This window comes from Clupea harengus, unplaced genomic scaffold (assembly GCF_900700415.2).
Source record: "Clupea harengus unplaced genomic scaffold, Ch_v2.0.2, whole genome shotgun sequence".
Classification (NCBI taxonomy): Eukaryota; Metazoa; Chordata; class Actinopteri; order Clupeiformes; family Clupeidae; genus Clupea; species Clupea harengus.
In genome coordinates, this window is record NW_024879963.1 from 9,716 (window position 1) to 35,871 (window position 26,156).

The 26,156-nt window shown below is 42.9% G+C and overlaps 2 protein-coding genes across 2 annotated transcripts; one reads left to right on the top strand and one right to left on the bottom strand.

Annotated features, from left to right (window-relative positions):
• Positions 1-381: 381 nt before the first annotated feature.
• On the top strand, positions 382-2,017 carry nkx3-1 (NK3 homeobox 1). The gene is made up of 2 exons (XM_042705819.1): positions 382-1,304; positions 1,501-2,017. Exons 1-2 carry the CDS (start codon positions 1,115-1,117, stop codon positions 1,932-1,934), a joined length of 624 nt encoding a protein of 207 aa, XP_042561753.1. The 5' UTR covers positions 382-1,114; the 3' UTR covers positions 1,935-2,017.
• Positions 2,018-12,185: 10,168 nt separating this feature from the next.
• On the bottom strand, positions 12,186-24,314 carry slc25a37 (solute carrier family 25 member 37). Its single transcript, XM_042705811.1, has 4 exons — positions 23,189-24,314; positions 16,072-16,300; positions 15,087-15,143; positions 12,186-14,460 (listed from the first exon to the last, which is right to left on the bottom strand). The coding sequence occupies exons 1-4, from the start codon at positions 23,378-23,380 to the stop codon at positions 13,868-13,870; spliced, it is 1,071 nt and encodes a 356-aa protein (XP_042561745.1). The 5' UTR covers positions 23,381-24,314; the 3' UTR covers positions 12,186-13,867.
• Between the last annotated feature and the right edge of the window lie 1,842 nt (positions 24,315-26,156).

Sequence of the window (26,156 nt, forward strand, 5' to 3'; positions counted from 1 at the left end):
GAATCTCTGCTCTCCTGGGAGACGGCGCTGCTCCTCCCGCTCCCACTTTCCCCTGTCCCGAGCTCTCCGAGGTCAGCCAGAGCCATGGGGGAGCACAACAAACAAACAGCCGCGGAGGCAACGTGGGTGTCAGTCCAGGAGCCGGCCCCAATGTGCTGAACACATTAGCCCCATGGTGTGGGGCCACCCACCCACCCACCCGCCCTGCCTGACCTGACCTGAGAGCAACACAAGCCTGCAGCAGGCAGACACATGGCCCTATGCCCGGCCCTGACACCCAGGCCCTGTCAGTGTGTAATACAGATATCCAGTTGCATAATAAATCTAGCCATTTCACGAGCTGGGGATAAGGGCCAGGACGAGAAAAGCAAAGCTGCTCACTTGTGGTGTCGTTTACAACACGTTTCTGCCAGAAGCACTAAAACGATCTGCACCTTTTTGTGTTTATGGCATTTACACAGAAAAAGCTCTAAAATGACCTTGATTTGTATACAGTCGAGTACAGCTGCCTAAACTGAATATAATAACTTAAACTTGCCAAAATAAATACATTTAAAAACCTAAATAAACACTTGCATATGTTCGGAAAAGAGATGATAGAATTATCTTGTAAATCTGGGGTCTACACAAAAATCTTTCTTTTCTGAGCATATTAGAATCAAGGTAAAATGTACACCACAAAACCTTGTCAATTAGTAGGAACCCATATACTCTCTTATGAGTCAAATCGCTTTCTTAAATGATTTGCTCCAAATAAATTCCATGAGTCTATTTTTTCAGAACCATTTCACATACTGGACTTATGTAAGATAAAACTCACAATATCATTAATGGCAAGTCATGAGAAATGATCAATGAACAACCTCTGTTTTTATCATTAGCGCTTCTGCAGCACAAAAGTGACGTAATCAGTACAACTTACTTAAACTCTCAACCAATCAGAGCGGGGCAGGGAGGGAGCCAACACTACCTGTATAAATTAAGTGTAGAAAGTCAAGACAGTGTCAGACAGACTTGCCAGTGTCTTCCGCCTAGGGTCGTTTGAGTTCTTTCCTTTGATTTAGAGTTTGGAGTGTATCTCCTTCAATCCTGAGTTGGGATCTATACGACGGAAATGGCAGGGTCAGAGAAACAGCTGACATCGTTTTTCATTGAAGATATCCTCTCAATTAAAGAAGAGAAACGACGAGCCTCCAATTGCGGTGACGTAAAAGATGAGAGTTCTGGATGGCGAACAGAGCAAACTACTGAAAAATCTCTGTCACTGGAAATAAGAACAGAGGAATCACAACACGACATAACAGGTAACATTCTAAGGACTTGCATTTACTATTGATTTTTTTGTCTATTTCCATTAAAGTAATTAAATGAGGTATGAGTTAACTCGATGTTGAAATGTATAAGTGCAGTTACCTGTACTATCCTTTTCAAATGTTGTCTCATTGTAGTTTCTGACGTTACTTCATCATTCTGACATTCTGCACCATGTCTTCCTTGCAGAAACAATCGAGACCTCGAGCCCTGCACCATCATCAGACAGCACGAGTGCCTTTAGCAAACATAAGCGTTCGCGGGCTGCGTTCACACACCTGCAAGTCTTGGAGTTGGAGAAAAAGTTCAACCACCAGAAATACTTATCAGCGCCAGAGAGAGCTCACCTTGCTAGCAGCCTGAGACTAACGGAGACTCAAGTCAAAATATGGTTCCAAAACCGTAGATACAAAACTAAACGGAAGCAACTAGCTTCGGAATATGGGAAAGACTGTTTTCAAAAGCCGGAGGGACTTCCCTTTTCGGTCACGGAAGAGGATTTGTGTCGGGCGTCACTTTTGGCAACTGTCTACAAATCATATCCACACCAACTATACAGGCCATATGGCTATGATTTGAATGGATTTGTTATAAACGGTGTGTGGAGGCCAGCCGTCTGGTGATAAAGACTTAATAACGGACAGTTTGCGTGTTTTTGTCCATGAGCAGTCACATTGTTTTTAGAGTATTGCTTGCCTGTATGTTACAAACAATAAAAGATATATTTTTCAATACCTTGAATTTGAACCTCTAGTTTGTTAAAACTGGAGAAGTAATGTAAACTGCTTCAAACACAAACCCACCTTATATCTGATTTTATTTACTTTTCATCTAGAGGGAGAGCTCAAGGACAGAGTAACTACAATCTCAGGCCAAACGTTTACTGTGCATGCATCAAAGTATCAGGGCTCATCCAAGTAACATGTATTTCAAAATGTTTACATTATAGCAGGGGTGTAGCTAGGAGGGACCCCTGGCACATGATGGGCAAAGTATAGATTTTCACGATAGGTTTCTCATGATACTAGACAGGAAATACTTTTGTCACAGACAACATATTTTCTTCTTTCATGGGACATTCTTTTTTTTTTTTCTCATTGCGGAAAATCTTACAAGTCCAGTGATGTTTCAGTATAGCACTGTTCAAAATATCACTGAAACACACAGACTTGACAGTAATGCAGCCTTAAACTCTGAGAATAATAAAGGTGAACTAGCAAATTAAGTGGCTACAGTCTAACATGTGGGCTATTTTAAGACAAGAGTTGCACACCTTGAAATACAGATAAGAATCAAAAGTGCCCTCATGCTCATTGCAAGGTGATTTAGTGTCGAGATGTCTGTAAGCTGCTTTCAGTGGGCGGACACCAGACATTGTTGTTAGTCTTCTTCAAAGTCCGTGTGAAACATAACTTAAGTTCCTGTGTAGGCAGACAGAAGAAATTTGATTGCGATATGTATGCTTGAAGGGGTTGCTGCTAAAGGTGGAGTACAACAGACCTATGCAATATCAGATTGTTAAATAAAGATAGGTTACACTAGTCTCTAGGACCCCACATTAGTACTCTGTATCCACAATGGCATGATCAGTTAAAGCTCTCACAGACCTCCCTCTGATAACAACATTTTATCATTTTATCCTGAAAGAGCACCCAACTAACCCAAAACATTTTCTCAGAATTCCCATTAGGCATTCTAAATATTTTTACCCAACATCACACACTTCCACCGTTTTTCAGGAACATTTTGAGACACATCAGGGCAGAGATAGCACCTGAGGTTCCTCGCAGCTCACAAACAGATACTGCTTTAAGGTATCTTCTTGACAATCAAACATATCTTTCAAACACATCTTGTCCACACCCTTTTGGCATTTGCACAACACAAAGCCAGAATGATGAGACATTTGAACGGCCATAAAGTTAAGAGAATTGCGCAGAGGGGAACGTGATATTTTGACAGATGGTCTGTTGATTTGACAGGACAATTCTCAACTTCTCATTTATCATGCTGACGTTTTGCGTGAAGTAACAGTGGGTGTCTGATTGATTACATTTAGGCCTGCAGTTATTTAGACAGCCAACATCAAGGTGAGGTACCCTCAATGAAAACAGTAACTGTAACTTCACCTATGCAAGAATGTGAATTTAACTTCTAACCTGACCACAGTGAATGCACACATGAGAGCCAATTGTCTTTTTATCAGGAGTTAAAATACCACTTGAAAACTTTCACCAAGGATAATCAAAGTGATTCATATTGACACATTTTCATCACTGGCTTCCCCCTATCACACCAAGAGAGGGAAATCTACGTCAAAGGCATACGTATCAATGTTGCTCAAAGACAGGTATTACCAGTTGTAGCTCAGCTAAGGCTAACATCAGGAGTGTCTACCTCTGACATCACATGGCTGATCTAAGAGATTAGATGACTTTCATTCATTTGACGTTCAAGCGAGAAAGCCAACATTCCCGGTTAACCAAGAAGCACATTTTCCGAGGGCGCTGCCACGCCACTTAATAATAGCAATCTCTGCAAGACACTGTCTTGTGTGCCAGATAAAGTCCGACATAGAAGTGGAGCGAAATGAGGTCAGATGAGATGGAATGTCAGCCACGGACCGTCCTGGCTTCTGTGGAATGCACTCCAGTTAGTTGTCAGCTTCTCAGGAAGCCATCCAATGTTTCCGTATTGCTGATGGCCAGCGCGCTAGCAGCTAGCCAAGATTGGGAGTAGATTTATACTTAGCTTTGCTCACGATCCATCAAACAGCCCGTTGCCGGAGATTCCCTGCTCTTATCAGTTTGGAGAAGACTCCACAGTGTCTGGCCCTAAGATTCTATGTGCAAAGTAGCTGTTGCACTGTAGGTAATGGCCTATCGGTGCAAGGGATTTTTCATGGTGGTCATTATACGAACATTCATCAGAGGACAGTTAGTGAGCATTGCTTTACATTAAAGTTCACTTTGCTAACAGAAATTAAATGCTGCAGCCAACATCAGTAAAAGGCAGCTACAGAAGATAATATGTTGATGTGTGTTGCTTCTCCAGTTCAAGACTTGTTCTTGATGATGTGAACTGTTTGTTAGATAATATTAATTAATGAAAAACTATACTACTTAGCATTACTGACTTCATAATTATAAAATTTCACAGATAGTTGATGATGTGAATGAATTCAGTACTGTTAATTTGGATGCATAATATAAAACAATTTCCAGTTTTGTAGCAACATTTACTAAAACTTATTTAAATTTGTTTTGTTGGATTTACATTAAAAGGGCCAACCACAGCTAAAATAATCTACTCTTTCACAACACAAAATTCCCTTGTTAGAAGGAGGATGTGTTCATGACTCTTGTCTTCTGGAGTCAGTGTCTGCCAGTGTTTCCTTTTTGAAGCACTGGTGTGTCTAAGCCATGCTGGTATGGGCTCCCTCAGGGTGGTTGCAGGCTGTTTTGAAACAGTGGTTTGCTTAACTGAGAGCCCTCTTTCCAGGTAGATAAGTGCTGCAAATGTGAGATGATGCTCCTTGACCCTTAAACAGGTGAGGGCACTGAGTCACCCCTTTCTTGCAGACAAAGCCCCAACTCACGCAAATGCTGGCCAGTGAATGAGATCACTTTGATATATAAGTGCAGATAACTTTTTCAGGTTTCATGTTTAACTGATATGTAGTTTCTGTGTAGTGAAATGTCCAACCCATACACCCACCCCAGCCAAACTTCACCCTTTTCCAGAAGCTTCAAAATTGTATCTTCAGGTTCACGATCACAGCCCTCCACCTCCGTGCTGAGGAGGAGAAAGGTAGCAAAGCGTTCGGAAAAAACAGGATTACCAGTGTCCTCTCCAGATAGGGGGGTTCATGGACCTCTCCCTGACTCCCTCAGTGGCAGGCCTGAGGACACTGATAATGTCTGAAGGGTTTGGTCAACTCCCCTAACAACGTCTCTTGGTGTGATTATCTGTTATGTGGCATGGGGTACTTTTATGTAGAACTAACGGTCACCATTATCATAAAAGGGATTAAACCTTTTGTCATTTTATCAGAGCCTCGTGGCAGTTTTGCTGTGAATGGTCTTCAGTAGTTATAGAATCTAGGGAGTTATTTTGTAGACATCGAATGACAGGCAATAACACCTGCTGGATGAGGTATGACTAATGAAAATGAATCTAGATCACTTTCAAAATGTTGCACCTTTGCAAAATGTAACCCAATGATTTTCCATGATTGTTTTACCACTGTAGAATTCTGTTGTCCTTTTTTCAATTGTCTTTGAGGCACTTTTCATACCCTCTTACACAAACAAGGCTATTGCTAGTATTTTGCTACACTAAGCAACTACAGTAGAAAAAATGCATATCCACATGTAATGGTGAATGCTCTCTGAGACAGGCTGAACATAAATGGCCACCGAATTGGTAGCGTGAGACTTTCTCCTTGCGTTCGTGTGTGTGGTCAGAAAGAGAAATGAGGACAGAGGGCACCGAACGTGGCTGATAAGACGGCGGCAGGCTGTAGAGTGCACCGTGCTGTCAACAGAGATCCTGTTTACAGTAGCGGGCCTGCGTTGAGAGGAGGAGTGTGATTTAGCCGTGATAGCAACGGCTCTTTATCTAGGAGACAGACTGAGCTCCTGACCCGTCTGAGACTCACGACCTGCTGACCCCTGGGGAATTCTCCACACGGGCCAATCATAGGGCTACCGCTGATTTTGTGTAGTCATGTTTTTGCTATTGAGTTGCCCTTCCTTCATGCTTGGAGCTAAGGATCTAAGGAACTCATTTTTAGGAACTGGAGGAGGAACTCATTTTTAGCCAAGGTGTCTCTCTTGAATTGAACTTGGGGTGGGGTCACCACACTTCATCACTGCTTGTGGTTTGGTGCACAAAATACTATTGCTTGTAGTTTTCTTTCCATCACATACATTTTGCTGCTCAGAGGCAACAGGCTTTTCAGGCTTTGCTCAGATGAAAACAAAGAGGAACGTTGGTTTTGCTTCAACTGAACTGAGTCCTAACTGATTCACCTGATTGCCTTTTGAACGAAGAGCTTCCATTTATCTTTGAGTTCCAAACCTGATCTGCTCAAAGAATGGCAGCCAGATGTCAGTTCCTCTTAACTCAAAGCCTTCAATGTTAGAACATACACAGGAAGTGACAGTAGAAACAGTATGTGTAAGAAAAAGAAAAGGAACACATACCTCTTAGATGAATTGTAAGCAGAGGACTGACCTGACTGACAGCACAAAGCTTTTTCAGACATTATTCAACCCCTAGCCTTGTTGGGGATTTAGGGACTTATGGTTTAACCAAACAACACTTTGTTAGTATAAATGTCTGCTGCTAAGAAAACATTTGGCACATTGGAATGACAGCGTTAAAGTCAACACAAAGCTTGTATGTGTCTGAGTAGTTGCATCAAGTATCCCTCTCAATTAACCCCTACCAGAAGTAATGCAGATATGACCCATGACCTGGCTGGGAGTGACCAATTACACGAGGACAAAGAAGGCAGGTTCGACCATGTTGGAACATGGTGCCCAAGAACTTCCTTGTCAAGTTTAGTGAGAGAGAGAGACTAACAGACAAATCTCATTATCATGCCTGTCATGCCTTTAAATGGTCCCAGAGATAAATAATCTCTCAGAGATTGTGGCTTCTGTACTAGAAGTTTCAACTTTCAAACATCCTAACACTAGTCATGACATAGACACTTAACAAAAATCATTAAGGCCCAGCTGAAGCACATTCACTACAGGTCAGCGGAGTGTAATGGCAAATTCAAACATAGCGAAGTGCTGGATGTGAAAGGATCTGATAGCATCTGTTTTGACGGGATTATAACTTTGACATTATCTGGGCGAGCGTCTCAGCCAACATGGCGCATCGGAACATGGCCATCAGATAAGGGCTCTGTTGACGGGCTATTATTGCCCGTCTTACCATTGTGACGCCTGGGCCGAGTGGGACACGGTACATTGACTCTGAAACAGAAGAGGCTCTGCAACGCCCCCGTCTGCATGTCCCCCTTCCTCTTCGTCATCTTTGCCGAGCTGACAGGGGGAGTGCCTCTACGTTCCTCCACAAAACCACCTGGACGAACCGGATCTTCAGAAGAGTGAGAGGCAACAGTTATGAGCGTGAGCTATGCATTGTGTCCACTGGGCCTCAGTAAGCACTCTTAAATCCACCACACGTGCTGGGCTCCCAGACAAGGAGAGGGGGAGGTAAGCCTGGTCATGGCCCAGTTGAAGCGTACAAAGTACCAGTGATGGGGTAAAGTTGACTTGGTAATACCAACGAGAATTAATTTGGTGATGTCAAGGCAAACACTTATGGGACTTGCTAGACACACACAAACAAGAGAGTGAGAGATTTTGGCCATGGTGTCGTCGGAGTGGGGACAATTCTTTGTTGCCGCAAACAAAAGTACATTTTGGACTGCAATGTGTTCAGCAACATCCATTGAACCACCTCCAAAAACTTATATGAAAACATCCACAGCTGGATTACTGATAATACTTTCACCCCCTTTGGTGAGGCAATAGATCACTTAGGTAGGAGGTACAGTACATGGCACATTAAGAACTAATGAAGCATGTGTTTTGACAGGTAAGCTTCTCAACAACAAAGTCAGAAATCAAAAGCACGTATTGGCAGCAACATATTTCATCATAGAAATCATGTTAATTCTTCACCACTCATTGAGGGAGATTCCACAAATCTTTAAGCATCAAGCTAAATGGTCATGAGAAAGTTTTTGATCTAATTATGAGTTTAAAAAGTCCAAAACTGCAACCCTACAACCAACTGGATAATAAGAATTTGAATCAATAAACATATTTCCTCTTGTGCCAGTTGCAGTTACATGAAATATTTTCCCATTCTCTCTCTTTCTCTCGTTCGCTCTCCCAATAGATCTCGACTTCATTCTGCGTCTATCTTTCCTTACTGCTGATTGGCCCTTAAGATTGTACACATTGTGTGGTCATGGTGCCATCATGTTGTTGTTTTGGGAGCCAATCTAGGTTTGTGCAAACACCGGGATATCTACTCTTTAAGGATAGGGGGAAACCAAGGTCCTCCACAAAGAGTAGCATTGTCACTGCTGCAATATGCCGTGACTGCCTGACAAATTTGACGTTCTCTGATAAGGTAATGGTCCCAGGCCATGGGCTCCTGGTTCCCACAGGGAGGGCTTCGTAAACTTCTCCCGGGGCAGCACCGTGAAACTGGATGCCTGATGTAGCAGCACCAGCATGACTCCCATTCTTCTCCAGCGGCAGATAAAAAACCTCCTCGCATCCGAATCATCAGATGGGAGCCATCGATTACAGCCACTACTCAAACCATCAGGGCGTTTGTGTGAGTGAGTGTGTGTGTGTGGGCATGTGCTAGTCCACGTTCAGCTGAAGACCTCATGGCTGCATTATCTCCCTGGCAGAAGCTCAAGGTAGCAGGACAGTTTAGTTTAGACCAGATTGAGTGATTACAAAAACGGGGACAATATGACAAGGGCCTCATCATGAGCTACAGGGAGCTTCTCTTTATGCTGTGCAGATAAACAACCCTTTCAACCAACAGGGTTTAGAAAACAAACAAAAGACACTGCGTTCTCCCAACCTGTGTACGTGTCCCCGGCCATGTAGCTTCACCTGACGGACATCTCCATTCACCACACAGGGCACAGAAACAGATGGGTTTCCTTTTGACATACGTGATGTAAATGAAAATGCATATTCTATTCAATTCAATTTTCTTTATATAAAAACAATGAAATTGTCTCAAGGCGCTCTACAGAGCCCAGGCCAGAACCCTATATCAGGGTCTGAGTTTTTAGTCCACTCGCACAGTTAACAACAAAGGCACAAAACCCAAGTTACACTAAGTGGTCTTGGCTATTTATTTAAAACTATCTCAATGTACTCAGAACGTATGTATGTAAACATAGTACGTGCCAAATACACTAGGAAGTACATTGTTCTACAACAATGTACAAAATACAAAGTTTTTGACTAAACTTAAGATGAAGTTGGAGCATGAATTATGAGGGCCATTTTTTTCCACTGGCAGCAGGATGTTTTAAGTTAGATAATTAAGTTTGATCATGACACTGATGTTTTCCTCATTCACTGAAGTCACTTTTTTATTTTTAAGGTTGATGCTTTGTTGTCTTTAGGACGATTTGTTTTCCTTGGTAGATGTCATGGCAGCCAGCTAACACTGGCATGGAGTGAATGTCTGGCAACATCAATTATTGACTTTATTACGTAAGATACAACTAATGAAAGTAGTTGTTCTACATAACACCATTTCTGACAAAGAAACAAATACATATTTGTATAAATAAATATGCTGGTGATAAGCTATCAGGTCTGAGGCATAATTGCATTTTATAGGTTCACTTAAATCATTGTTACACATTTAAAAGTCATTTCTGCTACATCGGAAACTAGAGTAAAGGGTTCAGCCTGTGCGCCCTCTTCTGGTAAGAGTGGGAACTCATCTTTTCCACAAGGTGAGACGTCCACATCTAGCGCACATTCAGAAAACGGCACGGAAGCCTACCGTCTATGCTCTCCAAATTACCATTGCAATTCTTACAGTTAGAACACAATAAAAAGACAGCGTGCATTATTTGAGTAATTGCATTTTATTTCAGCTCCAGTGTTACAAACTGTAGCAGCAGTTCCTCCATCAATAAACATTTGCATCATTCATTTTCCAGCAAAAATATTTCAGAACTCTAGATGGCACTCTGTGTTTAAAAAATATCCCTCTTTTCCCCTCCCTCCCATTTCATTGTGCGTAAAAGCAGCAAATAATGTACACTACCAAAATGTTACAATTCTTCATTAAAACGATTTATAAGCATATATATTATGGGGCAACATGGCATACATGTTATACGAAAAAAAAAGAAAAAAAAAAAAAATCAAGGCAGTCGCCATATTCCAGACTGAATTTCTATATCAAAGCTGTCTGCTGGACCTTAACATTTGCATACAACACTTGCATAAATATTACAGACAAATCTCCAATCCCCATCCATCAATTAATTAATTAATTAATTAATTTGTCGCTATTTAACACGTAACTCCAGCACAGAGCAGATTTTATTGATAAGATGCCACTGATCCACTTTTCATGACCCTTGAGAAACAGACACACTGCCTATTCAATCATTTCCCCACAAAATCTAAAACCTCTGTTTGCCGTTTTCCTCTCATCTTATTAAATCAGAGAACAATAATAATGATCCTCCGTCACACGGGTGGTCGGGATATGCTTAAGGCCTCAGTAGGTCAGAGACAGTGATCTCGCTGTGAAGATGTGTGGAAAACCATACATAACCAAGCACAAACATAGGTAAAGGAGTATCAGACATTTGATGATATTCTTTTTTCACTTTGTACCTCAAATGAAGATTAAATTCAGTGTGTAATTAATTTCAATGTACAAGTACTTTGCCAGACAAAATATATTTTTTACAAGTGTACATGACCCGATAATTACCACAGTGGTAACAAAAAAAAAAGAAGAAAAAATCACAATTATCGGATTGCTTACACTGGCAATTATGCTGCTCAGAATGTATAAGCTAACTCTATACACCTGACCGACAGCCTAAGAGGCTCCCGTTCAAAAAACCCTTCTGACCATTTTGACCATTGGCTCACCAGATGTTGATGACAAAAGCAGTCTATGTATATTTTTAAGCTAATTCCAAAAACACCCAATGCCCCATCATTACTTTTCCCTTTTGCAGGGGGAAACCAGCATTAGGCAGTAATCACACGGAGAGCGAAACGGCTTATAGCCTTTACATTTTTTAAAGCTATGCATTTTAAAGCTATGTTTGAAGTCTAAACAGGGCTGACAGTGTCCAGGAGTCTGCTTCTTTGGGATCTTAACGAGGAAGAAGAGGACATTCGGTCTGAGACGGTCATGCTTCTACATCACACTGTCCTAGAACCAAATCTGCTGCATAGTTCACCAATAAATACAGCACTGGAGAAGCAGGCTTTAAAACAACAACAACAACCACCAAAACAAACCCTGTGCGTTTTCTGTGAGAGAAAAATTAAACTAATAACCTCCTCATGAAAAGCAAACAAACAAACCCGGCTGCTTTAGTAATGCAGCCTTTTTTTGGAAATGTCTGTATTACCATTTTTTTTGGGGGGGGGGGGGGCAGCCAGGAGGGCGCAGACACAGGAAGTGAGTGACGCAGGACAGTCAAGACACAGGAAGCACCCTCGGCCCCGCGGAGCTCTGCCAGCGGAACCAGTCTGACATCCCACTCCCCACCCCGCATCACCCGTGGTTCGCATTCCCTCCCCACAACCTGGCCACCACATCCCTACACCTTCAAATCGGTCTACTGTACTAAGCATCCCCAACTCGAGACACTTCACTGTTTGAAGAGCAGATCCTGAAACATATAATGAGTATTCTTCCATTTTGAATTAGCCCATGCTGTGTAAGTTCATACTTGCATTGTTACAGAAAATCAGCTAATACTTACAAGCATTACATTATATTAGATTTCAATTAAGAATATACAGAAGAAGATACAAATAAAAAACATCACAGATGTTTAAGAGTGTTAAGACATGTGGTCACGCTTTCCACACCCCATGCGTTTGGTTTGTGCGCCTCGATTTACTGTTCATCTGTGACCAGTCTGTTAAGCCACACCTGTACAAGAGCCCAGACACACCCACGCGCACACACCCCCAAACGCACACACAGACACACACCCAAGCGCATGCATGCATGCAAACACACACACACACACACACACACACCTAAGCGTTCATAGGCACACACACACACACACACACACACACACACACACACACACACACACACACACACACACACACACACACACACACACACACACACACACACACACACACACACACACACAAAAAAGAGGAGGACAAACCTGTCAAAGCTAACATTACTCTAAACATTTAACATCACTATTACAAGTCTATAGAGTTGTGCGTGATTCCAGAGCAAGCCAAGTGCTCTGCACAAAAAAAGGCAAACCTTTGTGGGCCATCCAAGCACCCATATAGCCTGTACATTTGTATGTGAGATTTCTGTTGTGCGCGAGTGTTCCAATACATATACATCTACACACCCAGGCAGAGACACAGACCTATGTGAGTGAAGAATGGATAACATGGACTTCTGCAAGACAGTCCTCACAGGTAATGTGGTTTTTCACATATACATATTTACATACCTTCTCAGTTTGTTTACTGTGAGAATGCAAGAGTGTGACCATGGAGTGAGAATCCATCAAACTGATCCACTCCATGAATGCCGACTAAGAGCTGTGCGCTTGTCTTCAATTTAAGATTTCAACAATGAACTTATGACTAAGCACTGCAAAGAGCCACTGGCTCGTTAATATGTTTTATGGAGTGATGAAGGCTGGAAAAATGATGTATGGTACAAAATAAAACTCTTCAGTCTGCTATGCAAGAGAATGACATGGTGAAAATGCCTGGGTATGCCCTGGGCATGCTACCAAAACTTCACGTCACATGAACAAAGGATACTTCTCTTGTGCCTCTTCATGGAAGAGCCATTCTGCTTTAACCAAAGTAGCCATCTCACATATGAGATTCATTTCTGCATAATGTTGCAAAAGGTAGCACTGGGCAGAATATACATACATCTCAACTGGAATCCACGATCTCAGTCACCCTGACACAACAGCACTTCTGGTCCTCCAGCGTTCAAAATAAAAGCCAATAAGGTTTCAAGTCTAACCGGCCAGTGGCGGTGATAGAGGCACAACATGGAGAAGAAAAAAAAAAGACCCACCATTGCTGTGTTTAGCGTGCAGAACTGAGGAATGTGCTCAATTAAACAGTCCTTTAAAAAAAAACACACGGAAGTGAAACAAGCACACAAACCCCACGGCTCTTCTGAGATCCTTGAAACGCGACCTTGGCTTAGCCAATAAAATAAATACAAATTTTCCTACACAAAATCCATAAACAAACGGATGAAGCCAAGCACACTGTGATGAGTGGAGACTCCGTCACCACACAGACATTGACGGGGGGGGGGGGGGGGGTTGTGTATGGCAAGAAAACGGTGTGAAGCAGGATGAGGGGAGGGGATGGGAAATAACCACCGCTACCATTCCAAGAGGCCATTTTCTCTCATCCCCTTCCTGGCCAAAGACCCTGTGTTTATGCCGAGAGTCTCTCCATTTGACAGCACTATTTGAGTGCCTTTCTATGGTCCAGACACCAGGGGAATATTGATGGGAAAGTGTATGACAAGCAGATGGATTTATGACATTATTTAAAAAAAAAAAAAAGAAAAAGAGAATAATAACAATAATAATAACTGATGATGACAAATGAACACAAGGTCCTACCTAAATGACAGCAAATGTTTCAAAGTGCCCTCTTTTAGTGGAATGACACGGGGGGCCTGTTGTGGCCAACCCTGTACGGTCCCCCCCCCGCCCATATTCTCTCAGAGGCCCGCTGCTCCCTGTCAGAGCCTGAGAGCCTCATGTGGGACCGGACCCTGCCTCCTGCTTGGGCTCTCGGTGCTGATGTCCGTGGCCACGCTGCTGCTGCTGCTGCTGCTGCAGATGCTCGTGCTGCTGTCGGGTGAGGAAGTACTTGAAGAACTCGTAGACGGACCAGGCGATGGCCGTGGAAGGCATCTGGTAGATGATGCGCGCCTGCACGCCCTTGAAGAAGGCCGGGGCACCGCCCAGCCGGTACACCGTCCTGAACGTGTTGGCCATGCCCGACAGGTGGCCGCCCACCTGACCGCTGGAGCGCAGCGCGCCGTGCTCCTGCGTGTTCAGCAGCGTCTTGCACACGTCCAGCGGCGTGGTGACGGCCGCCGACAGCGCCCCGGCCGCCGCCCCCGACACGATGTGGCTGGTGGGCCGGTAACGGCGCTCCGGGTTGAGCCGCTCCTGCGTCTGCTCGTACGTGATGAAGTGCACCGCCTGGAAGGGGATGTTCATGGTCAGCTGCGTGCTGTAGCTGCGGTAGAAGGCCGCCACGCCCTCGCGCCGGGTCACCGTCACGATGCAGTCCCACAGACCCCGGTACGGAGAGTTGAACATCTGCATGCGCTGCTTTATGACTGAAGACGGGGGCAGGAGGGCAAGGACAGAGAGACACAGAGAGAGAGAGAGAGAGAGAGAGACAGAGAGCGAGAGAGAGAGAGAGAACAATGGGAGTGTAGGAGAGGAAAATTAGATACAGATCAGAGAGGAGTGGCAATCCAGACTGATCTAGAAACAGGTAATCAGCTCATTCAAAATATGCAGTGAATAATGTACACTTCATTCTGTGGTTGTTAAGTTATTTCCCAGACACATCAAGATCATTCTGAGATCCATGTCAAAAGGTGACTCAGAAAATGACCGCTGCTCCTCTTAAGTCTGTAACTTTGTAAAGCACCTTTGTAATGGGACATTTGAATACATTCCTTTGAGTTCTTCATTTTGTCTGTGGATACTGTGTGCATTTTGTTTCCTGCTTCTGACCTTTCTGAATGATGGTAGATGTGCGTGTAAACTGCGCTGTAAAGGCACACCTATGAACACATATGGTTTAGTTATTCTCCAATCACTTACATGGGCCATCCCTGAGGTTGACTAGCTAACGATCAAGTTTGACCTGACATCACTGCTGCAGTCAAAGCGTCTCTATCACAGCTCATTGGGCATCTGATAATAAACTGGACAGCATCTGATTGGCTGGTACCTTCAGCTGGGTTCATCACAGCGTCATGGAGAACAGTGGCTACACTCCCCGCCACGCCTGTGAGGGGACACAAAGAGCAGAATCAGTCACCATGTTAAGGCTGAACCAGTGGTGTCAGCGCTCACACTTTGTGGCCTGCGCACAGAAGGATTGGAGCTATTAAGTCACAAACAAAAAAAAACAAGAATAAAAACAAAAGAAATGGATTCAACAAAGACTGTTCTGAAAGGAATAATTCGTGGTTCCCTTTATTGAAGTCCTCCTTCAAGTCCCCAAAACCACCCCTAATTGCAACACCTTATTCAATTTTGATTTCACACTTACAAGATTTCAGCAAGTATGTCTCCTCAATGTCCTAAGCCATAGTAATGAAGCCATAGCCACTAGCCATAGTAATGACTGTTGAATTGGCTGCAGCTTTAAGAGTGCATATGTATTTCCCTTGTTCATGGAGGTAATTACTTCATATTGGTACCTGGGAACATTTCAGCTACGGGGCATGAAAATGCATTTCATGTCTCTACAAGGCAAATTCATGCTTGAAATTGTTGGACACAGATTCTAAATGCACTTCATGCAACAAGTCTGCTAGGTGGGCTAACCCTAAAGCTAGCACTTACTAATAAACATGCTAATAATAACAACGACATCAACAACTCTACAAGTAAAACATATAAAACTACCTTTTGCTCTCTTCTTTTGTACAACACTGACATAGAAACTTCACGCAGTTCACTATATTATGTAAATGGTCTTGCTGGAAGAGCTCATAAACAACACATGACTTCAAGGCACGGGAATCTATGACACGCTTCTGGCTGATTTGAGAAATAGGTCAGAGTGGCATAAGGGTTTTTACAGGGTCTCAAAATGAAGCCTGTTTCAAATCATTTGCTGCTGAGGATGAGAGCAGGAGGCTACAGGCTTAGGTAATGCAAGCCAAGTGACTAGAGCTACTTGGGTTAAGGGCTCAGGCAGACTGTACCGTTAGCTATGTGGCTGTTCCCCCCGTTCTGGATGATGTCGCTGAGGGAGCGCTTGACCCGCTCGTAGCAGGCGAAGTACAGGGCGTGGGCAGGGCCGGCCCCCAGCATCGTGATGTTGAGGCCCCTGAGGGGCCGCAGGACGCCTTCGGTGCGAACGATTCTCTGCAGGGCCTCGTAAACGCCTCGGTACTGGGCCTTCGGGTCCGGCTGTAGACTCTGCATCCGCGTCTGATTAAACACGAAATAAAATGGCAGAAAGGAATGAGACGGAGAGAAAGACGGAGTAGAAGAAAGAAGACAATGGACATGGAAAAGAGGAGTAGGGAATAATGAGGGATTAAAAATTGGGGTTTAAGGAATTATTAGGTTGAGATTGTTTTCAACTTAAAAAGAACATAAATAAATAAAAAGAGGAATATATAATTGGAAAGCCCAGAAAACCCACCCTGTGTTTTGAGAGAAATCTATTCCCAATCATTCAAATTTGATATTCAGACAAATTTCCTGTCCAAGTCGGAACGGGAACAGACAATTGTTAGATATTTTTTTAAAAAGGCACAGTGTTGTTCAGACGGTTTCTTCAAGGAGACTTTGAGATCTCTGAATTTGTGAACATATCTGACGGAAATGAAATGATATTTTATTGTTAAAAGAGGGGAAGGAAACCCAAAGCAATATGCAGAGAAAGATAGAGGCAGGCTGTCTTTGGGGGCTTCCCTACATTTTTCAGTGAAATAAAAACATGCTTTGTGCTGTACGAATGCTTTGGCATGGGAGACTATAACAAAACACTTGCGCAACAAACTCCGGACTGACACATCTGTACAAAAGGACACCCAGCACACACGCACAAAACAATTGAACATTTTTGAAATGACGAAATGCCAGGGCAACGTCACTCTGTACTTTCCCTTTGTTTCAAGTATGCTGAGGCTACTGGTGAAGCACAACACTCAAAATGAGATGAAAATGAAATTTGTTTTTCTTTCACTGACTGCCTCAAGAAACCAACCACGTTCGGTTCTGATGTCAAACACACTCAAGTCTATTGGAGCTATTTATAACAGAGTAAACAAACAGCCTAGTGCAGTTCCCTCATCTGCCACAATCCGATTCCTCCCACATCACTTCCTCCTGGTAACGATCAGTCCTCTTTGACCTTGCCTCTTGCATCACAGCACCACACAACACTAGACACAGACAACACTAACAGTACAGCCATGGGGGGGTATCTTGATTCACTTTCTCCAATAAAACAGACCTAGGCCTTAGGTCTGTGTGATATAAGATCAAATTAGGCTATCTGTCTTAAACATCATGATTGAGCATACCTTATGAGCATGGCAAGTTGAATATACTAATGTTTGACTGTCAGACAACTCACCTCTATTGCGCAAAAGGTACATTTTGATAAACTAAGTACGGTGCGCTCAGGATGCCATTGAGCACTGTTTCAGCATTCTCTCTGGTTCCCTTATCCTGGCAAATCTCTCTACTTAACAGCTTTATACCACATAAGCCCCAAAGCAGGGGAATGAATGTCAGACAGCACTAAGACTGATCAACACACATCAGCACAGGGGGCATCATACCTAACTAATGCCCCCAAACATGGCTAATTACCTTGGCAGAATCTTGAACACATGTCGACCAAACTTATCATGCCCACACTATAATCATACAGCAGCTAACACAAGCCTCTAAGGCTGCTGAAATTACACAGGCAAACCCTAGGCCTATAGCTACCTCTTGTGATCTCTTAATGTTCATACTGTAATAACAGTTCACACTGACTGCTCATGAATGGTTTAAAAACATCAATATTGACTATGCATTCTTACATTTTAAATGTTATTTTTATTTTAAGATGTGTAAAGAACAGACACGAGACTTTGTTACCAAACCAACAGACGCTAAAACTGAGGAAACAGTACCTCACTACACAACTCTACAGCTAGTGGGAGCGCAGCCAAAAGCTGTCAGAAGCCAGACGGGCCACACAATGTATCCTGACACCCTGTGGCATTCCACCCGCTCCTCCCCAGGTGCCAACATCCTCCGCAACGTGGATCCATTACAGTAATTAATACGGTATAGTTTGCCACTCAAGGCTGCTGGCTTCCATAGAATCAGGTCTCCAACACACCACTGCTCGTCTCGGGCAAAGTTCTTGTCTGTAGTCCTACTGGAGCAGCATAGTGCAGGTGATGCTACGATCACAGGCTCGAAATGTGAGCTGTTGAAATGTCCGGTTAACTGGTTTGGACAACACTTAATAGGGCAGTGCAATCCCACACTACAGTGAGGTTTTATATGGTGAAGTGTGGCCCTGCACTGAAGCAGTTGGCTCCAGACTGAAGGAGTGTTGAGTCACCGAAGCCCTGGGAGCAGCTTAACCAGCAGCACTGCAGGGTTTTGGCCACCTCTCACCACTGCCCTGACCTCACCAGTGCCCAGTATCTCTGGCTTACTTGACTCAACTGTAATCTTGATTGTCTGGTTCAACAGGGGACGTTTTTCCTCCCCTGATTTCCTTAAATGCAGACCTCTATGAGAACTTCCAAATATGACGGATGAGTCTTATATATCAGGACGTAAGGGAGGAGTGACGAGGACAAGACAATGAGCAGAAGCAATTCCAGCCACGTCAAACGCCAACTTGTATTTGCGTGTTCTTTGCCTGCCATTCTTCTTTGCCAGCCTGATGAGGAAACGCATTCTTGACAGGCCTTAAACCTCAGAAGAGGAAATAGGACACATTTGGTGAAGACAAATGTCGGGAAGCGCTGTAAAAAAAAATGGTGTGTAGATTTATGGCTGACTGGTAAGCAATCACGCAGCACGCCTTGACTTGGCCAACGTCATACCCGTGGACTCGTCAGCACTTTACCAACTAGTTATACTGGAATAACCGTGAGGCCCTGAATTAGGGCTGCCACAAAAATGCCCGAAAAAGAAAGGCAAAGAGAACTTTATACCACTTGATCATTCAAACCTTTCACACTGTGCAGATTCACAGCAAAAACACAAAAGAGGGATACAACTGCTCTTTAGTCCATTGAAAACATACCACATAACAATTGTGAGGCACAACCATTCAGACTGACGAACGCAGAACGATCAATTCTGCTGCTTTTCCCCCCCCTGCCTTATTGTCTGGCATGGGGAGGGTGGAAGCCCCTTTAGCACTGAAGTGGAAAACAAATCTCCAGAGCTCACAGCACCGCCTGGGCTGCCTGGAAAAGCTGGGCTGGAGGTCGGTCGTATAACCCCACAGAGACGAGCTCTCCAGCAGCAGCACTGGTACACTCACATGCCACTACAAGAGGGATGCCAAATACCGGCACAGGTATCGCCCCGCCAGTCATCAGAACGCAGAGAATTTCTGAGCACTACTCTTAAAAACCAAGAGGGAGTCCAAGGTTCTGCCATGCTAGCTCAGCGCCCGACCAGGAAGCTACGAAACTAGGAGAGACTGAAAGGGTTAAGGTCGGGTCACCCAATTGTGGTCGAGTTAGGGGCCAAAACATACAAATTCCTGAGTACACAGGAATGTGGCAAAAGGGTGTTTGTGTTTTGGCACTGCCAGCACATACATAATTGTGGACTTGTAAGTTTGTATGTGGTGTGCAAGCAGAAGGGAAAGTTTGATTCTACACAACACACAAGGTTGTATGTTGTTTTTTGTTTTTTTTTCCATTTTTATGCTTTTTTTTTTGTAAAAGTGCTGTGTGTCAGTTAGCTAATCAGCACCATGGGGGTGGGTGATTAAGTCCACCCTTCATCTGCATGGTGCCGATTTAACACATGCAGGCGTGTACACGCGCACACACCCACCCACCCACCCACCCACCCACACGGTACACGCCTGGGTCAGTCTGATAAACCCCACACCCTTTCTGCGGGCCCTTACAAGGACACTAGTCCCCCTCTGTGCTAAAGGTTACAGCTCTTGTCTTGTAGTGCAGACAAGCCTGTGAGTCTCCGAGAGCAGATATTCTCTAAAGCGTCCTCGGGAGCCTGGTTAACAGAGAGGTGAATCTGTCTGCTCTCTACCTCTTGATGTCTATGTTCCGAGAGCATCAGGTTGTTCTCTTTCCCCATTCTGGCCCTTCTGTAATTGCTTAATGGCTCTGATTCATCTCCCAGACCGGCTGATGAATCACCCACTAGCTGCAAATCTAGACAAAGCCGAAGCTTTTAGTTAGTCTCGCCTTCCTCCACACGAAAAGCGTGTTTTGGGCAAGGGAATAGATTAAATGAGGAAATAAACACAAGGCTTGTCATCATGCATACAACATACTCACTGACCCTTCCTTCAAATAAATATAGCAACAAAAAAAATGTGAATAAATGAATACAGGCTAACTATTGTCAAATGTAATCAGGATATGAAAAGATAAGCATAGAGGAATAATCTTCCTCATACGAGGAAATCTTTGACATCTTTGTTAAACAATGAATTTTAAAAGGACACTCCTATGAGACAGCTAGGCCTACAATCATAATACTTTGACACAAATGCAGGTTAATGCTGACTACACATTCAGTGTCACTTTAACGTCTTCATGGAAACCTTTTGTTTGTCAAACAAGGTGTAAACCAATGAAACACAGATATATATGCCTTGCCCCTTTTTTCACCTGAACCCTTGAATGAATGAATGTCTACCTGGTCAGAGGTTAATCCTTAGCAAAGATGAATGAGAAAAAGCTTTTCAAGGTTATATAGTTTCCCCACACAAGTCTTTTAATATGACTGTATAGGAAAGACAGACCCTACTAGTGAAAAGACCCACTCCACAGTGAACTTGCTCAGTAGTAGTAATAATAATAATAATACTCTAAATTTATATAGCGCTTTTCTAGGTACTCAAAGACGCTTTACATAGGGCAAAGACAAACAGAAACAAAAAGAACACAATGGAGCAAACAAAACAAAGTGACCATAAACCTTGATTACTTCAGTACTCGCTTGAGGTACTTTATGTCTTAGGCTGGCATAGTTGAACTACAAATTACTTTAAAGCACTATGGAAAACCTGGACATCCTCTGTTAGTGTGAAAGAGGATGTTGCACATTGAGCCAAGAACAAAACCTGACCAAAACCCATTCAATTGACAGAATATGTGTGTAACAACTTCCTTAAAATAACTAAGGCCATTGCTATTTTTTCCTCCATTGAACCTCTTAAAGAACCTCATTCAGAAGTTGAGCCACACACAACTTCAGAAAAAACACCATGTCAAAATGCATGTTTCAGGCTCATGACCTTGTGGCAACTAGTCTTATGATGTACACGTGCTTAATCAATTTTTTAAAATATATTTGACACCTATAAGCAGCACAACTACAATCTCGTTCCAACTATCAATGCAACTGATACCTAGGTGAAGTAAATCTACAGCCTCCTCCTCAGCTGTTATTAATGTTTGGCCACAGCACGACTGACAAAAACAAGAGAATGCCTTGTTTCAAAAGACCTCAATATAGTGAAAGTGTTTTGTTTTAACTCTTTATTAATTGAATCAACAACTGCAGCTCCCTCTAGGATAAGCATTAGTGGTTAATCCTGTAGCACTACATTCTGAGACAAAGCCTTCTCATCAGCTACTGCAGGAAATAATTATTACATGCTCACATCAGGGTACATGTGTTTCTACTAAATCCAATCACTTCCTCTTCTGGAGCAGCTTACGGTCTTGGTAAGTGAGGCATTATCTGTGTCTATGGGATGTGTGCCGTCCAGACACGTAGCACTGGCCTCACTAGTGCGCCGCTCTTGGACGGACCGTACAAACAGGGTTGAATGAGTGAGCTCTGGCAGGCCAGGAGGAAATGGTGACAATGGCCCCTGAGAGTTGGCTGACTGGCTGTGGAGGCTAGTTTGGCACAGAGTCAGGTAATTTCATTCTGGCACTTCAAGGCAACTGAACTGTTGGGGCAAGCCGGTCAACCTTTTGGCTTTCCTTACTGTAGTGACATGCCAGTCTATTTGCTCTGAACCGGCAAGGTAGATGCAATTCAGGGCGGTACCTATGCACTGAAGCAGCAGCACTAAGATGGCAAGAAGGATTAGGACTGGACTCAGTGTCCTGACATGATACTCAAGAGCATAAGCCTATGAAAAATACAAAAAGGCACACACAGACGAGTGAAATCAAAAAATGAATTAAAACCTGACAAACTAAACAAAATATCATGCCGCTTCGGTAAGCTCGTAGTGATCTTAAACATGGATGTTCAAGGAAACACCGACATTGAAACGACAGGAAAATAACTGCGAATCCATGCATGTATGCATGTTGTGAGTAGACATGAGTTATGCCATCTCCCGACACTGTTTGAAGGGGTTTGCGAAAGGTAACTGTTATGAATGAACTCCTAATGCCGTTCCAACAGCTCGCGATACTGTATATCCATGAGGCAAGCGTCGTATTGATAAAATTAACTAGGCAGCTATTCTCCATCGTTCAGACATCAGCAAGGGCAACCCTGCTTGATGACCTTCACCAGGACCTGATAGGATCAGAGTGGTCTTGTGGTCAGAGTCGCTCAAGACATGCAACGATAACGTTAACCACGAAATCGCGGTAACCTTACGTGGCAAATCTAAGGTTAACTGATAAAAAAACACATGTTATCCATTTCTTGTGTTTGGCTCAAATTACATCAACTAATGCAGCCCTGCAGCCATGCAAGACTTTTAAAACTAACGTTACTGCTGTCATTCAGAAGTTTACTTTGACGTGTGGAGTGAACGGGATAAGTGGAGGAGTCAAATGTTCCTGCAGTAAGTTAAATAATTAATGCTCGTAACTGCCTGGGTTTAAAACTCCGTCCGATTCCCTTGTACAGGCAACTCGATTTGGATTAATGTTTACACGAAGTCAGCACTGCTGCTTTGGATAACGTTAGCTAACGTTGTTGGACTGCGCCTCATGCTAGCAAGCTTGCTAATGTTACTTAAACTAGCTAGCTAGCAGGCACATTTGGCTAAACTTGAAGGCATTTCTTGATTTTAGAAGGTAGTGTTGATGAACGTATAGTCGTGTTGCTTGTTATGAAACCAAAGTGACTATACCAGTAGGTAGCAAACAGACTTGCACGTCTTACCTTGACAGAGTCTACGGGGTACATCACCGTGTGCTCCAGTATTCCAGCCACCGCTCCTGCTGTCATGTGGGTCGTCAAGGAGGCATGGGGTGGCAAACACTCATACTCATTGCTCTCTGAAGGGTCATCTTCTCGGCTCTTTATCTCCGACATCTCCAATGTGGCCACTACTGCCTCCGTACGTAACTCCATACGGGAGAAACTGAACTAAAAACGATTTTAACACTCAACCAACAACCTATCTGAATCGGCGGCAAGGAGAGCCACACCATCATCACTGCGTAACACCGTCGCCGTGACGTACTTACGGTACGCGACGGGTTGTCTTGAGCATCCAATCAGACATTGTAAAACATCAATTAAGGCGGGACTAAATCAACGAAAGGGCGGTGCGTCAAGCAAATGTATCCAATCAAAAGTAGTTTCGATAGGCTACTCTGCTCAGTAAACTTGTAAGACTTAACCAGGGATAATCGGAAACTTTAAAAATAATTTTGTTTTAGAGGGTATAGGGTCCATCATTTAGTAGTCCTCTGACGAATTTATGATTTACTTGATTACATTAAACAAATAAATCAATCACGTTCATGTCCTGCATCCCTTCATGTAGAATTGCTTGATGATGTTAGAATAGATAAAAGTTTACAAAATATATTTACAAAAAAAATAATCCTTAGTAAATCCTACCACCGTTCTTGTACTTTTTTTTAGCACAGATAGATTAATGGTCCTCAACTTAACTATTAGCACCGAAAAGAGCAAGCTCTAGAAATTCTGACTTTGTCCAATCAAACGTGAGAATTCAGTGAAGACTGTAGCCCACAGCAATGTCATATTTCGTGTTTTGTCCCTAATAACTGTTCAATAAACAGTTTCAATAAAAGGCTTCTATTATGAGTAGGCAATAAGGTCATGGGTGTGAAGATTACGTGGAAGTGCCAGACTTCGGTGGGGTGGGATCTGGGTCGGTAGATAAAGGAGCAGTGGTCCCACTATCAGATCAATTATTAGACTTGGGTGTGACATGAGAGAGCTCGTCCTCACCAGTTGGGACCTCAACCACAACCGCGTAAACCTTAGGTCAACTTAACAATGTTTACTGGAGTGATGACAAACACGAGAAAAAGGCTAAACTTGAAATAGTTCAATTGCATCTCTACTTGTTGATAGTGGTGGTTAAAAGTTCTTACTTAAAACTTTTTTTTTATCAATTATTACATAATTAAGCTTGAATAATGAAGCCTTAGTCTTTTGTTCAGTCATCCCGTGATTGACGTGCCCATTCTCGTGCCTTGCTGACCCTTTCCAGAGTCAGCTGATCATATGACTTTGCCTAGAGTGGAGCAGACAGAAATACAGCAATATAAAGACACCCTTTAACACGAGGCTGCATACAAATCTTGGTAAAAAAAAGTGTGAATGCAAAAAATATATATTTAAACCTTGCTCTTTGATGCACAGTGCGTTTTCCCGTAAGTCTGGAGTATTTTGATGATTTCACAATGTATAACTGATTTATATTGATAATTAAATCACCAATTTCACCTTTGTTATCTGAAGTAACCAAATCTATCCCATCTCGTAATGAAACTTGTTGTCTGCAATAAGATCTAGGAAATGTCTTGATGCCATCCCATGAATTATTGAGAGCACTCTTTGTGATAGAAGTGTGACAGCAATCCCATGCAAATATCCCTTTGACATTATATCACCACGCATACATACATGCACACACCTCTTCTCATTATTCTGCTTTTCCTTTCTGAAGACGAAGGTTCGAGTTGTAACTCCCTAGACAAAGAAAAAGAAAAAAAATTAATGAGAAGTCATGGGCAGATTTGCTTCAATTTAGTTTTTTAAAATACTTGCTGAAAATCCATTTGGCCTTGCTATGATGATATCTCTCTGAGGACATGGTTCATAAACGGTGTTGTTCAATATTACTTTACACTCTTTGTTTCTTTTCTATTTTCAGCCTTTTCATGGGCATTTGTTGACATATAAAACATCATACACAGATGCCACAGGAACATTTGTCAGGTGTTATCCTTCAGATATGTGTTATCAGTCTAAATGCATTTCATTCTTTTTTTCAAAACACAGTCACTACACCACCCACAATTGCAGAACCCCAGTGTCCTGGCCCAGATAAACACCCTCTCAAATAAGACCGCCTATGAACTGCCCGTAATATAGTTGACTAATTATCTCTCTGCACTAACAACCTGGTTTCCCCACCCCCACCACCACCAATGGGACAGCAGAGAAAGTGACAATTAAGCTGATGTCTCACAATAGTCAGATCCTTAATCCTTAATTTTATCACTTTACCACTTACTGTTATACTTGCACTGCCAATGTGTTACATACATCTCACAGGATGTCTTTTGCTGCCTTTTTTTGCACTACCTGTCACTTTAAAGTAAACTTATGCTGCTGTACAGGTATCTGTATGTGTATAACTATATGTATATGTATATCTATATGTCTTGTCTTATCTGTTGTTGTGCGTGTGCACTTATATGTTTCACCGTGGGAGAGTGGGAAACGTTTTTTTCGATTCCTTTGTATGTCTTAACATGCAAAGTAATTGACAATAAAGCTACTTTGACTTTGACTTGACTTTGACTTAACTTGAAAACATAAAACATCAACGCCTGGTGGTAGATATCCAACACAATGGCAATGCAACATTTTTGGTTGGTTGTTACACACAGTTACAATACAGTGCTATGTTAAACTGGACCGAAATGGTCTTCATGTCTTTGCATGTATTAAGTGATCTGTATCAATCAAGGCCTGAATGGATAGACAGGCTCAGAAAATTAAATGCTGAACTGAGTGTAATTGTTTTCTGGGTGCACAAGGTGTGGATATACATGGTGGAAAGGTCTGATATGGGTATGATGCCAGTTCAGGCCATCCACGCCATACCTGTAGATGCTGTCCTTCCCCTGGTCATTATTGA

Bases quoted from the DNA above. Each gene is read 5' to 3' on its own strand.
- nkx3-1 (XM_042705819.1), top strand. From the start codon at position 1,115: ATGGCAGGGTCAGAGAAACAGCTGACATCGTTTTTCATTGAAGATATC. The intron at 1,305-1,500 runs GTAACATTCTAA...TCTTCCTTGCAG, and splicing joins ATCACAACACGACATAACAG to AAACAATCGAGACCTCGAGC.
- slc25a37 (XM_042705811.1), bottom strand. From the start codon at position 23,380: ATGGAGTTACGTACGGAGGCAGTAGTGGCCACATTGGAGATGTCGGAG. The intron at 16,301-23,188 runs GTAAGACGTGCA...GTGTTTAATCAG, and splicing joins ACCCCGTAGACTCTGTCAAG to ACGCGGATGCAGAGTCTACA. The intron at 15,144-16,071 runs GTACAGTCTGCC...GTCCCCTCACAG, and splicing joins GAACAGCCACATAGCTAACG to GCGTGGCGGGGAGTGTAGCC.